Genomic DNA, 16,016 nt, shown 5'->3' with positions numbered 1-16,016 from the left:
AAATTAGGGTTTTGTATGCAAAGTGACAAAACCTTGTTATGTAACGTTTTTAGAATAACTGTTACAGTACAGCAAGAGAAACACAAACAATGGTATGGTGAAAGTCATGTGTTTTTTTTTCTTGCTTTTAGTATTTCGTCAATTGTTTGTCAATATCAATATTTATCTGCGGCTTGGCCGTCTCCCTTGTGAACATTTAATCAGTCATACTGTAACTCCATTTGAACTTCCCCTCCACTTCACTGTGGTTGTTGTATATGTTTAAGTTATGTTTTTATATATGTATTCTTGCATATATTATATCTATATCTATAGTTGTTATAGTAGTAATAGTCTATGTTTCTACCTACACCAGTTTTTCTTATATTTTTATATTGTCCTGGTTCGTACAAGAGAACCGGTTTGTACAGTATGTGCAGAGCAAAGTCAAAATCAGAGTTAAATTTCACGTATTTGTAAAGCGGGTTTTTGATTGATACAGAGAAAATCAAACGTCACTCTATGTTTGACCAAAAAGCTCAATGTCAATATCGCCACGAGATTGCAAGGCCCACCTCCGGTACGACGCGCACACAAGGAAGAACATTACATTTGCATCATGGGAAAACACTGCACGCTGTACACTGATGGGAATGGATCCCCTGCTTTAGATCGTGTGCTACTTGCTTCTATTTCATTCGCGCTTCATTGCTCAGCATCAGCGTGCCCCTATATTACTTTGGATGTGTGTGTGAGCGTGTGAGTGTGTGTGTGTGCGCGTGTGTGTGTCTGTGTGTGTACCTGCGTGTGTGTCCAGCGTCTCAACACAGTGCACCGCTCAACGCGGGACCTTTTAATTAAGGGAGAAGTTTCATTATCAGCTCCATTAGTCAATGCCTTGCTGGTGTCAACACAAGCACACACACTCACACGCTGAGCGACTACTGTTTGCCGCGCTGATGTAATGTTTAACCTGATGTTCCGTTTGACGATGAGTGTCATTTATTATCGGCAGTTAGGGTACTGACCCTGTTTCCAGCCAAATGAGAGAGGCGTTATTAGGACTCACCGTGTCGCCATTTGCATTGTAACACGTGTCACAGGCCACAACGCACTGCTCTGTAATGGAAGTACACACACAGTGGGAAAGGGACTGTTTCAAGGGGGGGAGGGACTATCATTGGGTATCTGAGTAAATGACTTCTACGGTTTCTCCTGGTCCTTATCCTCACTCCTAGTTCACTCTTCAGTTTCAGTGTAGATATCATCACAGAACTCCTCCAAATGGCCCCCTATTTTAGTTGATTGACAGAACAGACGCTCTTCAGTCTCGGTGAAGAAAGAAATAATAGGTAATGGCAAAACTAGTGGGACTGGAGAGAACCGTGAAGTTGTAAAATCACAGTTGTTGTTCTTTGTGGTCAGAAATAAGACTGAGTCTATGTCTAAGTCTATGATACCTTTATGTTGGTATCACAGGTGTTACGGTTTCTGTATATACTGACTATTGAGTATAATAATTCACTGGTAGTTTGACATGTATTTACCCACACAGGTTACTTTTTTCTATTAATCCCATTATAGCAAACTTCAGACTTTGTTCATACCAAGTGTTACTTTCATTCCAAATGACACTTGGTTAACAAAGAAACAACACCTGCTCTAATCACATAATCAACACACATTTGCTCCTTTGAGGACTGTTATCGCATGATGAGTGGGGGCTTGTCTCATAGTGGGCAACTCACTCCCTGATTGATTTGATGAGGATGCAATTAGTCCTGTGCAAAATAAGAGGATCCTCTTGATGCTGAGCACCACTCGTCTGTGTGTGTGTGTGTGTGTGTGTGTGTGTGTAGGTCAGAAAATTTGAGTCTGCTACGTGGGGTTTTATTTCTCAAAGTTTACTGCGAGTAGTCTTTTTTTAATATCTTTTATTTTTCCTGATTGTGCTTCTTTTTTTTTCTTCCGGCAGATGAAAGAGAAGACGTCCAGAAGAAGACTTTCACAAAATGGGTGAATTCACAGTTGGCTAAGGTAAGACGTCTTTCCTCCATGTCTTATTCTCCCTCGGGGGGCTCTGGTCGCTTCCTATTGTCCCTGCGTAGTCCTGTCTTCTTGATCATCCAAAGATAAACGTCCATCGCTTGCTCCTCAGAGCCCATTATCTCTTGGTTTTAACGCCTGAGGCCCTGTGCTTCGATAATGACGTCTTTTTTTAAAAAGGTTTCCATACCTTTTTTTCTCCCTTCTCACAATACCAAAACCTTTGACATCTGGAGAGAAATGCAAAGGTTTCGTGGTTTTGAGGTTTTTATGAAGGTCTGTCATATCCTAGAGTTCACAAAAGGTAATTTGAAGAACCGGCCGGGCCGGAAGAGAGTCTCTTTTTCCCTGTCCGAACTCTTCTGTAAAACAAAAACTTTTCAGAAGAAAACAAATAGAAGGAAATGTATTCCCCCTCCTTTCATCTTGGGCGGTTTTCTGTTCCTCGCCGAGCTACGGACAATTCCACGCTCATCCTCATGGGGACTGAATGACCTTGTTCTGAATGTTGTTGTAATTACATTTCGGTGTTTATTTGTGGTGTGCGGGCATCGCATGCGTGCCACCGCATCGCTTTTATTCCCAATTTCTAAGTTGATTACAAGGGTGCCCGGGGTGTGCCGTTGCCATGGAGATGAAGACTTAGGCAAGTGTGTGTGCGTGCGGCACATGGCTGTTGTTATGGGCGTGCGAGTAAGGCTTTTGAGGCACCGTCTGATCCGAGCCAGGTGATCAAAGGCAGAAGAGGCACAGAGAGCTCCTCTATATTTCCTTTCCTCTCCTCTTCCTCCTCCGTTCCTTCTCTCCTCTGTCTTTCCTTTTCTCTCCTTCTCCGCTCACATTTTTCCCCCCTACTCCCCTCTCCTCCCTTACCTCCCATCACCTAGACTCCTTCCTTCACTCTCCCGTCTCTCCTTTCGTTACCTCATCTCCACCTTTCCTTTCCTTTCTTCCTCACCACACCAGAAATAAGAGGGGAGTAAATTTGGAAATGGGAGGCAAGGAGACGGATAGAAAAATGGGGATGGGCGAGAGAGAGAGAGAGATATCCCCTCATCCATCCAAACTCAGTGGAGCCTAATGAGTAGCCCATCCTAGATGGATGAGACTTCAGGGCGAGAAACTCTTTGTGTTCCTTCCTTCTTTCAGCCTCCGTTCTTGCAGACTCAAGAGCCCCTTGCGTGACCCTTGCGTGCCATTTCACCCCTCCTTGCGTGCGTCGACCCATTTTCTACACTAGCGTCAAAAGCTATGCAAGCCTCCTGCAGCCCGCAAGGCTGTGATTGGTCTGCTAACTACATCCTATATGAAGTCTCATATTTCCGTTTTCATAGCACAATACCGCCATCATTAAAACGAAGAATGTTTACCCACTTCTCCTGGTGTGTCATCCCAACAGTTTAAAAGACAATACAAGACACTTAAATAGTAAGACAACAGAGGGGCCGTTTTGTTCATAACAGCAAGCATGAGCCCGAGCTAGCGCTGTGCTTTGGAATATTGAACTGTGGCATCTTTACATGTGAACATCATGCTCATACTTACTAGGGCCGCCAACGAAATTCTAAATTCGAATAGTTGTTAAAAACAACTTTCCGTATGTGAAAATGAATATTCAAATGTAAAAAACCATATTGCATGAATGAAATAGACTAGATCGGCTACAACAGATAAATGCACTAGTTTGATTATTTTCAGTTCCATGCCAAGGAGAAGTTCCGTGATTACAGCAGCTCGCTCGGAGCGTTCAATGCCGGTACTGTAAAACCTTCAGTTTCAATCACTGACTGAAGCCAGAGATATTTGGGACAAAAATCGCGACCTTAAATTGCTCGCACAAAACTCTTGATCAGCACTCAGCATTTGTTTATTGTTGTGGTTCATTTCAACCGCTTTGCTCAGAGAGCGGGACGGTGCGGGAGAGTGAGAGAGAGAGAGAGAGAGCGTGTGTGCGAGCGAGAGATCTGCGGTCTTGGCCGTTAGTTAATTTACTTATTTTTGTGTAGGTAATATGTTGTTAAATCGGTTTAAACTTAAATAAATTACCTATACAAGTAGTTATGTCTCGTTGTGTTAATTTGTCGTTATTGACGCGTCTAATGCGCAACCAGATATTCGAATATATGTGTTTTTTTAAAGGGAATATTCAAACTCATCATTTTTGAGCAATTTTGACCCCTAGCGTGTGCACGTGATTGTGTGCGTCTGCGCGTGCGCGTGTGTGGGTGAACATGGAGAACTCTGGAGAGCTGTTTCAGCGGGGCGTTAATTTTCTGGTTGACCTGGTTGGCTTTGACATTTTTAGACGTCATCGAGTAGCGTGTAGGGGTCGGAGCTACTTGTCTTACGTGTGTTGAGATTGAGTCATGGTTATAATTTCTAACGATAATGAATAACCCACAACAAAAATTCTTCAACAGGGTAAAACAACACAACAGCTTGTGACACATAAACAATTTGTATCACTAATAATTGTACATTTATAAAATTGTCCCGTCGAACCGCTGCAGCTCACAACAAGAGGTAACTCTGTTGCTACATGAAAACATGGAAAAGAGCGATGCAAGAGGAACAACGAGAGACCAGAGATGCACCAACACAACTTGTGCCCAAGAGAGGAGCTGTGTCTATTTCGAGGGTTTTTAGTTTTCGAAAATCCGATGTAAGTCACGTTACATCAGAAAATGCTTCATTGCAAAGTCTGTTGAGGCTTTGGTGGCAACATTAGCAGCCACAACAAGCTAACACGCTAACGAGCTAATAGGCTAACTAGCTACCAACACGGGCCAATTACGAGCAAGTTGAATAGCGAGCGGCAACCAGCGGTTCGAGTTGCCGGCGACGGACCTTTTCGGGGTCAATGACTTAATGTGTTTACTTGAAAAAGCAACACCGTCACATACCGTCAGAATCTAAATACCGTTATGTGGATTTTTGGCCATACCGGCCAGCCCTACGATCACCCTCTCTGCAGAGTGGATAATGTGGTGATGGAGGAGCAGAGGATGGACTCGATGAGTCTTCAGGCCGTTAAGCTCCAAGTTGTTTTGGCTGCACCAGGTCACCAGATGGTCAGATTCCCACCTGTAGTCGGACTCGAGTAAGTGTAAATGAGCAGTTTCTACTTATTCTACACTACTCATTTAAACCCCACAAACATTAATTAGGTTTATGAAGGTGTGGACTTAATTCTAACACTGGGTGTGATTCTGTGGATTGCTGCTCGAAGTGGACGAGTTGAAATCCACACACACAGTTTTATATAGAGTATAGAGAATAGAGTATTTCTAGACTGTGGAATTACTTCTGCTTCAAGACAAGTCTTAAGTACTTCTTTGGCCATTGGGCACTACAAATGATTAAGTCATAAATGAATTGGAGTTATAGATATAAAAGGCTGTGACCATCAAGGGGAAGTGCAGAGTAGGAGTGAAGCAGCAGGGTGAAATTACAGCTTTTGTGATCGGTGTTGTGTCTTGTTGTTACTGGAAGGGAAAATAAACCAACGTAGCTCTGTCGCGCACACCGGCTCTTCACATCACATATTAAGATCCCCCCTCGGCCCCCCTCCCTCGGAGTAACTCCAGCTTTAAATAGATTGTCGAGCAGCTTGACCCATTCCGAGCAATGCAGTAATCCATGTGTCCACAGCTGATCATTTGCTCTGGCGATCCATGTCAACACTCCGCTGAGTGATACAAGCTTCTACTGTTTACTCAAAAAGTTGTTGCCACTTTAAATCTAAATGCTAATTTAAGTTGTGCCGCATGGAAAAAGGTGGGTGGTTAAGCAAACTACAGCCATCCTGGGTCTCCTGTCTGATACATCAGATACAGCTGTATACAAACATGAAATTCAGAACTTCCTCATCCTCAATGTAAAAAAAAACAGAGGACCGCAAATCCACTGGCGACCACTCACCAGTGGTTATCAATGAGCAGAACATAGCACAGGTTGACTCTTACAGATACCTGGGTGTACACATCGACAACTAACTGACATGGAGTGTTCAGGTAGAGAATGTTCCTTAGTAGGCCGAGGGGCTTTGGTGTCAACCAATAAGTGTTGCTCCTCTTCTACCAGGCCACAGTTTAGAGCATCCTGCGGTTAAAGCCTAAAGCCTAACCCCTGCTACGCAGACTTTTATTTATTTATTTAAACATTTTTTAAAATCTTTTTGTCTTTTTTCAAGGGCGGTGTGAAATGTACCTGCCGGCTGGCGACAGTCTGTTGTTGTAGCATACATACAATACATATGTATGCTCTGTTATTGACTGTATTTTCTCAACAGCCAAAGACACATTTCCTTCGGGACAATAAAATCTATCTATCTAATAATAGCCATCAGAACGATCTATGTCCAAAGATGGAATGGAATGAAGGTGTTTTCTGTAATATATAGTACCTGAAGGATTTTGGTGTTTTTCTTAACTTAGTTGTGTATTCATATCTATGAATAAGAGATACGTTCCTCTTCAAGGCCTCAGCCGCCATGTTTCTGTTTTCCTCTCCTATGATGAGCAATCGGTGTTCAGTGTTCACAGTGTGGTTGTTTCAGGTATATAACAGCTATTTGTGAGTTGCAGTGGGAATATTGCTTTCGAGCAGCCCCTTTCTAGCAAATTTGGATTAAAGCAGTATATTTTATGAATGTGTCGTTGAATGTGTAGAGGAAATCATGACATCAGTCATGTTGAAAGAAACGTCCTTGTAGCGTTGTTGTTTTTCCGGCAGTAAGTTTGGTCTGTGTAAGTGGTGGTAAGAAATGTGTACCAGCTCCAACAGGTCGTCACACGACAAGGAAAAAAGGCCACCTGGTTTTAGTAAGACACATAGGACACCACCGCTCAACTTGACTTAGACGAGCACGTTATGCGTATTATAACGCACACATTGTTATACATATTGTAACGCACACATTTCACCTGTAGCTCCTCTGTTGCCTTGGCATGGATTTCTTCTACTTATCTTTTCACCTACGTCAAGAAAGATTATGGAAAAGCTACACGCCAGATCTTTAGGAAACTTAGTGGACGGCAGAACTCATTTATTTTAGAAGCTAATACAAATCCGTGTACATGCATTATTTTTTTACTTGTGGAAGCGGAGGCGTGCCCTCTCCAAATCCCACAAGTCTGAACATAATGCACCCTCCAGCATTGCTGTTTTATGGCAATCGACCAAACCAGGGTCACAATCCAAAATGGGAGCTTTTCTAATGTAAATATATGCTTTTTTGTTACACCACAATGTTTGTGTTTGCTCGTTCCTCTCCTCAATAACCTCATGTTTTTATTAATTAGCCAGAAAAAGAGAGAGAATGCTTTCACCTCAGTGTCAGATTTCATAGTTGCCAACTATAGACTATACCTAGTTATTTTATTAGTCATAATGCAAAAGCCCGTAATCCGAGGGAAATTGCGATCCGGTCATGAGTCACTTCATTGATAAAGCATGTATTAGGAGGCAGCAAAATCATCTAAATCTGTTACACTGTATAAATGCAGTAAAATCTGTCTGGAAACAACAATTAGTGAGACCTTGGAATGTGCATGTTTTCCAGTTTGTGTGCTGCAGCTCGCAAAGAAAGAGACCAAAATCCTCCAAGATATGAATTAAATAGATTACATTTCATGGTTTCCTGCCTGTGAGTTTGCCGGCAGCATTCTGGAGTGCAGTGAAACTCTTCACCTTGACTTAGTTTACTTCATCTCAGCTTACATCACGGCATTAAAAAGCCACTTTGTAATTCAGAATCAGCGAAACACCTGCCCTGTATATCGTACCGTACAAAGCGAAAATGTTGTGCTCCCCTCTGTTAGGCGTCCTGCCCGTCATGTATTTATCTTCAGCATCTTCTTAAGTCAATGGTTCTGTAGTAGTGGGGAGGTAATCCAAGCCTGCATCCACATTGTAACGATCCACTTACTAACTCATGCCTGTGGATTGGAGTGTGATGTCTGGATCCATCTCAGGGAGGTGTGACAAAATTTGTATTTCTGTAGCGTGTGAGTTAGTAATTACAAAGATAAAGATCTCTTTGTGCGTCCGGTGATCGAAACGTTGCGCTCTGCTTTCTGCCATGAGAGTTATTAAGGATAGTAGCCGACGGGTATCTCCCGTTAATGAATCCATTCTGAACCAGATGTACGATGTGGGTACTGATTTCACAAGGATGGTTGTTAAAATAAGAGAGGTATCCATTCAGTAACAATACGGAGTGATTTGGCTTCAGCAATCATTGGCGCTGCTTCATTCCAAGAGAGGGCCGTCGTTTGATTCCAGAGCGAAATGATATGCTCGCATCAATAAGGGCTATATGAGGTTTTATAGTTAATTTACGGACCATCAGGCCCTCAACTTTTAATAATTCTATATCTAATTATTTTGTCGGTGTCACTTGGTTCAATGTCTTTCAAGTAGCAAGTTATTCATCCAACTAGTGTCTGTGTTATGGAATCTTCAGCCGATGATTCAACGATTTTCACCTGGCTTTTTAGGAGAATTAAGTAGAACTTTAGTTCCGTTTTAATGAAACGTCATTTGAGAGACAGACGTTCTGTCTTCATGTAGAGTTTGTCCTAAAGTTAGTGAGGACATCAAGCAGAGGAGAGCGATCTGAAAGGATAATGCCGCTCTGAGCGGTGACTCAGCTGCCATTTATCTGCTGCGGGAAGATGTTGCTGTCGAACGGGTCCCGTTGGCTGTTATCTCAGTGGAGGATTCCAGAATGAAGATAAGTAGTCAGCGGGATGTGCGGATGGAAGCCTCCCTCTGTTTACCCAGTCACAAGGTCGTCTTCCTTCAGCTGAGACTGTGCGGGTTACGCTTTGTCTTTTGTGTCATGTCTCCGCCTTGTGATTCAGGAGTCGAGTCACAGGATGATCCGTTGAAAAATTCAATTACTCAACCTAACATTCTAAAACCTCCCTCCTCTTGATTTGTTTTCTTGGATGATGGGTTCATGACAGGCACGAAGAACATTACACTGATTTTTCAGTAAATACACACACATACTCTGCTCACAAGGGCTTCTCATTGTGTTTTTCATTTAGTCATTGATGATATCTCACCACCTCCTCTCTGACTCCTAACTCAAATCCAAAGAAAGGAGACAAAGACACAGAAGTAATGTACATTCTGTGATCTGATACAATCAACATAACCTCTTTTACAGTGTTGGCTGGATATCCACTGAATATTTGTCCATTATATGTTCAAAATGTTTCGAAAAAGAAGGCCTCAGTAACATCCCTGCCATTTTCCCCAGAGTTGTTCTGGCGTGCAGAATAAAGCATCAAAGATGTTATTTTCACCTGATGGCACCATGTGTGACGGTAGATGGCAACAGACCAGCTGGAGTCAGGGACTGTCCTACAACATGCATGCAAAATGCAAAAACTTCCATCCATCCATCCATCCATTTTCAAACCGCTTATCCTGCACACAGGGTCGCGGGGGGGCTGGAGTCCATCCCAGCCAACTTCGGGCGATAGACAGGGTACACCCTGGATTGGTCGCCAGCCAATCGCAGGGCTACACAGAGACATACAACCATTCACACTCACATTCACACACCTACGGGCAATTTAAAGTCCCCAATTAACCTGATCCCCAGAGCATGTCTTTGGACAAAATGCAAAAACTTGTTTGTGTTTTTTTCTGAAATCTGAAAATATCGTTGGATGCATTTTAATGCATCATACATACTGTTAATCCTGTATGGAATATAAAGAAATTCTCCAAACTAAAACCTTACTCCAAATGATAAAGGTGGTGAGGGAAACACTGGAGAAATGATCATCCATATTGGATTACCCATACCACCCTCTCTACCACCTACTGCAGGGACAACAGCCCTTGCATTATATATAAATGCTGCTGGACGAAAACATACCCCCTAGTGGGGTTAATAAAGTAACTATCGATCGCTCCATCTATCCATCTTCATTGTCCTAGAGACACACTCTGGCAATTCCAAGTCCCCGCTCCCTTTTTAAAACCATCCCTCGCAGTTAAAAGTACTGTTAGAGAACCAACATTACAGTTTCACAATGTAATTGGTGATTAACTTTGCTAACATTGACTTTTACAGTGTAACATATTGGCGAAATGCTAACATTTGCCAATGCTAACGGGACTCGCATGCAGCGCCTTCCCGACCGGTAGGGTCCGTCTTACTCTCAACAGAGAAGATGAGAAAGCAAGATGGCTCACTAGTTTCTGGTGCTGGAAGTGACCATGTACAGATTGTGTAGCGAGTCACACTTTCTGGTATTCCTGTATAACTAAAACAAGATGGGATATGACATGATACCGGGATAATCGATGCCTGTAATCCCAGACACCAAATCAACTTGTATATCGGGGCACATAGTGAAGAATGAGTGTTTGGCATTCTGGTCCATGTAATGTAAAGGTGTGTGTGTGTGGGGGGGGGGTTGTTATCAGTAGAGTCTGGATGGTGGATGTCTGTTGGCATGTGAACCTCACTTTTGTGTTGGAAGAAGATAAAAAGATGCTTATGAGCTGAAACAAATCAGGACTGAGTGTGTCCCAAAAGCAGCCGGGGATTTCACACCTCTTTGTTGGTCGGATGCAAAGAACAGGCTGCCCTTCACGTTACCCGCAAAACTTAAGTGTCAGTCTCTTGGAGCATGAAGAGGGTTTATTCATTATCCATTTTCATTAGATTTCTTTCAACAATGTAGCCAATCATCCCCAACAGCAGACTTTGAAGTGAGCGATATATAAACCTGGATGTTCTTTTCTTTCTATTTCTATCTGGCTTTGAAAAATAATGGTAGAATAAGAAAAGTTTTATTCAAATTGCTTGATTTACCTTATTGACTGTCTGTCCAAAAACAGAAAGTCCAAGGGTAAATGGAATGTACTTGTATCACGCTTTTTTATTCTTCCAAGCATGTTAGGTGCGTTAGCATTTTATCATTAACCCGTTCACATTCATTCAAACGCTACCACCATCATCAGCTAACATTCATTCCTTCCACACACACCAGTCACAGCAATCTGGGATTAAGCGTTTTGCCCCAAGGAACCATTGACACGGACCCCAGTGGAGCCCGGGATTGAATTACATGTCACACAAGTAACATGTTCATTTGTGAGCTTTAGAGTTGCTAGCTGGCGGATTTTGACCATCTTCCAGCAGCCCGTTCTCATCTCCAAGTCAATTAAGAGGTCAGGATGATTGGACGTTAAAAAAAACCCCAAGGAGTCATGCACTCAGAAGGCCATTTGCCCTCTTCTTGGATGTCAGACTCACAGAATAATTGTCCATGTAGGTTTTATTTTCCTGAGGGAAGAGTAATTGGATTCAAATAGACCATAAAGCATAGTGTGCTTTAGGGTGGGGTCACCTTGGGATTAACTGGTCACTTCCAGAGCCGTATTTACGCCTTCTCTTACAAGACGTTATTCCTCTGGTCACTTCCTGTCAAGGATATGTAGTTTAAAATCACTTTAAGCGTTTGAAGACGAGAAAAACGCTGAACAATTACAGGTCCATTTACCATTTATTAAAAGCTGGCTGGTGTGCATGCTTTATCGGAAATATCCCTGGGCTTCAATTATACAGCACACATTACAAGATTAATTGTTGGGTCAAAGTGAAAAGCAGAACTGTCATGTTAACATTGATGACTTTGGTAATTTTTGGTAACACATTTATAAAGGATAAAACACCTGATGTTTCCTTGATATTTATCTTTGTCCAAATAAAATAAACCAGCAATGTCAGGAGTGTTCTCGGAGTAGGTAGGACTCAGACGCAGAGTTTTGCAGAGGAATAAAAAAGGACTTTATTAGACAGACAATCACGGGGGAATGACAGGACAAGGCAGGAAGTGACGTGACCCAGGGAGAACAGAGGCAAGAAACTACTAAATAAAACCGGACATGAACCCAAACCGTGACAGAACTACCCCCCTCAAGGGCCAAATTCCAGATGGCCCAAACCCGGCAAAGAACAGACAAGGGGCGGGAGGGAGGGAAACCAGAGACGCTGGTCGGGCCGCCCGGGGAAGTCGTCGAGGGGCCGGTACCGGGGGCCTGGATCGAGGGGCCGGTACTGGGCGAGTTGGGACCGGGGGTGGTGGGGCCGGCACCGGGGTCAGGGGCTTGGATCGGGGCACTGGTTCGGGAGTCGAGGACCTGGATAGGGAGGCCGGAATGGGAAGCTGCTGCGGCCCAGCGCTGGAAGTCGTTGTTTGCTGCTGGGTGGGGGAAAATAGAGATTTTTCGATTTCTCTCGATTCTCTCTAGAACGATTCGGTCTCGATTCAGAAAAGTTAATAATCAGAATTTTAAAAAAAGTTCATCTCGCGTGAGATATTTGCTCGCTCGCAGAGCGTGAACTTCCTCGCTCGCGAGGTTAGTCTCGCGCTCGAAGGTGTTTTCTACTCGCTCGCTGTTTTTCTTTTTGACAGTAAGGGTGCGGAGCCAGTCACCCATTTCCGCACTAAAGAAAGGGGATAAAAAGACGAAATTATGAGATAAAACATTGTCAAAAAACAAACGCCCCCCTTCGGTAACCGTAGTGGACCGTAGATGACAACCAGCTATAACCATCATTTACCATCATTACCGGCACATTAAGAGCAATGCGTCCAGCTCGCAGACCAGTCTGTCAGTCTGAATCTGAATATCTTGCCAACTTTACCGAACTATGGAGGAGCCTGCGCATATCTTACCTCATTATTTTGATTTTCCAAAAAGTCGATCCATATTGAAAGTTGGCAAGATATTCACAGATTTGGACTTTTTTCCGGTATTTTACAAATACGGACCGGTCTGAGACTAAGAGCAGCTTTTTCTTCATTTAAAAGAAAAATTAATGTGTTAAATTTTTTTACTACTTCCATATTGTGTTGAAATGCAAGCTGCATTGGTTCTTGCATTGTTGATAGAAAATCATATTTGTGACAAAGATTTCTTTTTCTGTTATAACAAATTAGAGAAGGTAATTCATCTGTTGATTTTCTTTAATTATCAAATAAAGTAGGAAGTGATTAGCAACCACTGAGTAGCAAACTCAGATTTGAGAAAATTTTGAAAATCGAGATGCATCGATAATCGTTTTATCAGTTTAGAATCGATAATCGTTTTATCGGTTTAGAATCGAATCGTTGACCTCTGAATCGGAATCGAATCGTGAGGTGCCAAGAGATTCCCACCCCTAGTGGCCTGGGGCCGGGCCGCGAGGTCCCAGTGTGATCCGCCGGCGGACGACCACGAGATGGCCTCCTCCTCTGGAGGCGGCATGGTAAGTGGAGGACGGTGAGAGCGGCGACCCGAACGCCCACCGAGGGCTCCGGGAGCGCAGCCCGAGTAAAAGAGGTATCCGGCTGGAACGATTCCTGGGAAAAAACTCTGCTGAGACGTTTCCTGGTTGCGTCATACTGTCAGGAGTGTTCTCGGGGAAGGTAGGACTCAGACGCAGTTTTGCAGAGGAACAAAAAAGGACTTTATTACCGTATTTTCCGCACTATAGGGCGCACTTAAAAGCCTTTAATTTTCTCAAAAAACGACAGTACGCCTTATAATCCGGAGCGCCTTATATATGGATCAATTGGTTAATTAGTTGATCCATACTGGTTGTACACGGCGCTCAAGGCGCTCTGCCAAACATGCCAAAGCTTGGTCTACGACGGCGAGATGCTGAGCGGGCGCTCAAGGGCGTGAGATATGGAGCTTGTTTCAGGGTGCGTTGGAGAAACAAAGCTTTCGTTCTCGCCGAGCACTTCATGAGATTAAACAGCGAGAGACGGTGCCCTTTTCTCTACAGTAGCTGAACCATCTTAACGGGGAAAATACGTTATTCTAAAGGCTGGCGCATGCTTCTGCGTCTGCATCATTGCGTCAACGCACTCGTTTCAATTTATGGTTCTAAAAGTCTTGCGTGTGTTACAGAGCAAATCACCGCCAGAACAAGAACACAACAGGTGGAGTAGCGTGTTTTTGTCGAAGACGACCTAGAGAGTCACGTCTTTGTGTGTGGAAGTTGTTGGTTTGTTTATTTATCATAGACTTTATTGCACTGTCCATCGACACTGCTGCTTTTCATCACGGACACATTTGTCCCGTATTTTCCTCCACAACTTTGTGCACCTCTCGACCGGCAAACCAACGTTTGCGGAGATCTTCCTCCATGAATCAGAGGCCATCCGCGCGTCCTTATAGTCCGCCAATGACGGCTTGTATAAGTGGTCATATTTACGCATTTCTTCCGACAAAAGTTCTTCACTCTGATCCGTTCTCTCGTAAACATTCTTCGTTTTAATAATGGCGGTATTGTGCTATGAACCTCGCAGCATCGATCGGACCCTGAAAGCACCGTCTCCACCTACCCCCATACCCCCATCCACCCGCCCCGACGTCAAACGTTTGACTGCAGTATCTCATGCCCTTTATAATCCGGTGCGCCCTGTATATGAAAAATGTTCTGAAATAGGTCATTCATTGAAGGTGCGCCTTATAATCCGGTGCGCCGTATAGTCAGAACTCAGATTTCCAAAAGGGCAAAAACGTAGTCACGGACAGGAGACAGGAAGTGGCCCGAGGACGGGAGCTGCCGAACATTAAATGACACGACAAGAGACGCACGTAGCTTAAATACACTAGAGAGGTGCAGGTGATTGGAAACAGCTGGAAACAATCATGACATGACAGACAATCACGGGGGACTGACAGGACAAGGCAGGAAGTGACGTGACCCAGGGAGAACAGAGGAAAGAAACTACAAAATAAAACCAGACATGAACCCAAACTGTGACATACAACACAAAAGGGACAAATATTACAGAAGTCAAATAAAAATGCTCGGAAAGTATTACTGATGAAATGCCATATCTTTGAGAAAAGCTCAGCTGCCCTGTGTTAATCCTTTTTTTTTAAAGGTTTAACTCCAAATGAAATGCGAGAAAGGGAAATACGGCAACTTTTCTTAGCAGCACCCGATGTAACAAACAAACTTATTTAACCCAAAAAGCATGTGGCTTCATGTGAAAACTTTACAACTTCACTTTATGTAGAAAAGAGTGTTGCATATAGCAGCTTCTTCGTAGACATCACTTATGCCCTTAAGAATATTCTGCTTTCATTCCATCTTTCCACACTTAGGTCAGGCGGCGCAGCCACTCGCTGTGAAAACATCATCTTGCTCGGAAATACTCAAGTTTCTAGATTGAAGGAAAGTGCCGCTTTGTGGTTTGCATTTGAGCTTTCTTTTTTCCTACTCAATTATCCTTCGACATGGTGGTACTAAACACACTTCCCATGTGGGTAACGTGTGTCTCTGCTCCTGCGCCATGACTAAACACACTTCCCATGTGGGTAACGTGTGGCTCTGCTCCTGCGCCATGAAACAGGGAGGAGTGCAGAAAAGCATTTGGATTGGATTTGCTGTGAAATCAACATCTGTTGACAGAAAATTTGTTTTGGATGTTACTTTTTCTATAATTCTTAAGTTAAGTAGAAATGCAGACACAAGAACATCATTTGAGGCTGGAGAACAGCCAAAGGACCCTCTTCATCGTACCAGTAAATGATGACGAGGGAGAAAACCTCTTTTGGGGGATCTGTTTTAGCCGGCGTTGTAACATCCCGACGTGCACATCCCTCTTTAGAGCAACATTTCCTCCGCTTCCCTCTGTGTTTCCTTTTCTTCACTTATCACCTACACCCACGCAGCCCATTCAAATAACACATCTGCTCCCAACGCACAAGCACGCGCGTGCACGCGCGCACACACACACACACACACACACACACACACACACACACACACTCTGTCGAGAAGTGAAGGTCTGGGCCAGAGAGGGATGGAGAAAGACACGGACAGAGGGAGGGAAACGAGGACATGAGGGGAGGGAGAGCGATGTGTGAGAGGCTGTGAGACAGAGTGAGACAGAGTGAGACATGTAGGACAGAGGGAGAGAGCAGAGATGAAAGGGCCGAGAAGAAAAAGCCGG

The 16,016-nt window shown here is 43.6% G+C and overlaps 1 protein-coding gene across 35 annotated transcripts in view; it reads left to right on the top strand.

Annotated features, from left to right (window-relative positions):
- Window positions 1-16,016, top strand: part of dmd (dystrophin) — a 196,625-nt gene that overhangs the window by 56,562 nt on the left and 124,047 nt on the right. For all 35 annotated transcript variants that reach the window (XM_078095891.1, XM_040172762.2, XM_040172772.2 and 32 more), the window contains exon 2: window positions 1,955-2,016. In XM_078095891.1, coding sequence (XP_077952017.1) covers window positions 1,955-2,016 — 62 coding nt within the window. The remainder of the gene's footprint in view (window positions 1-1,954; window positions 2,017-16,016) is intronic.

Source organism: Gasterosteus aculeatus, chromosome 1, assembly GCF_964276395.1.
Source record: "Gasterosteus aculeatus chromosome 1, fGasAcu3.hap1.1, whole genome shotgun sequence".
NCBI classification, from domain to species: domain Eukaryota; kingdom Metazoa; phylum Chordata; class Actinopteri; order Perciformes; family Gasterosteidae; genus Gasterosteus; species Gasterosteus aculeatus.
This window is presented reverse-complemented; position numbering and strand designations above follow the sequence as displayed.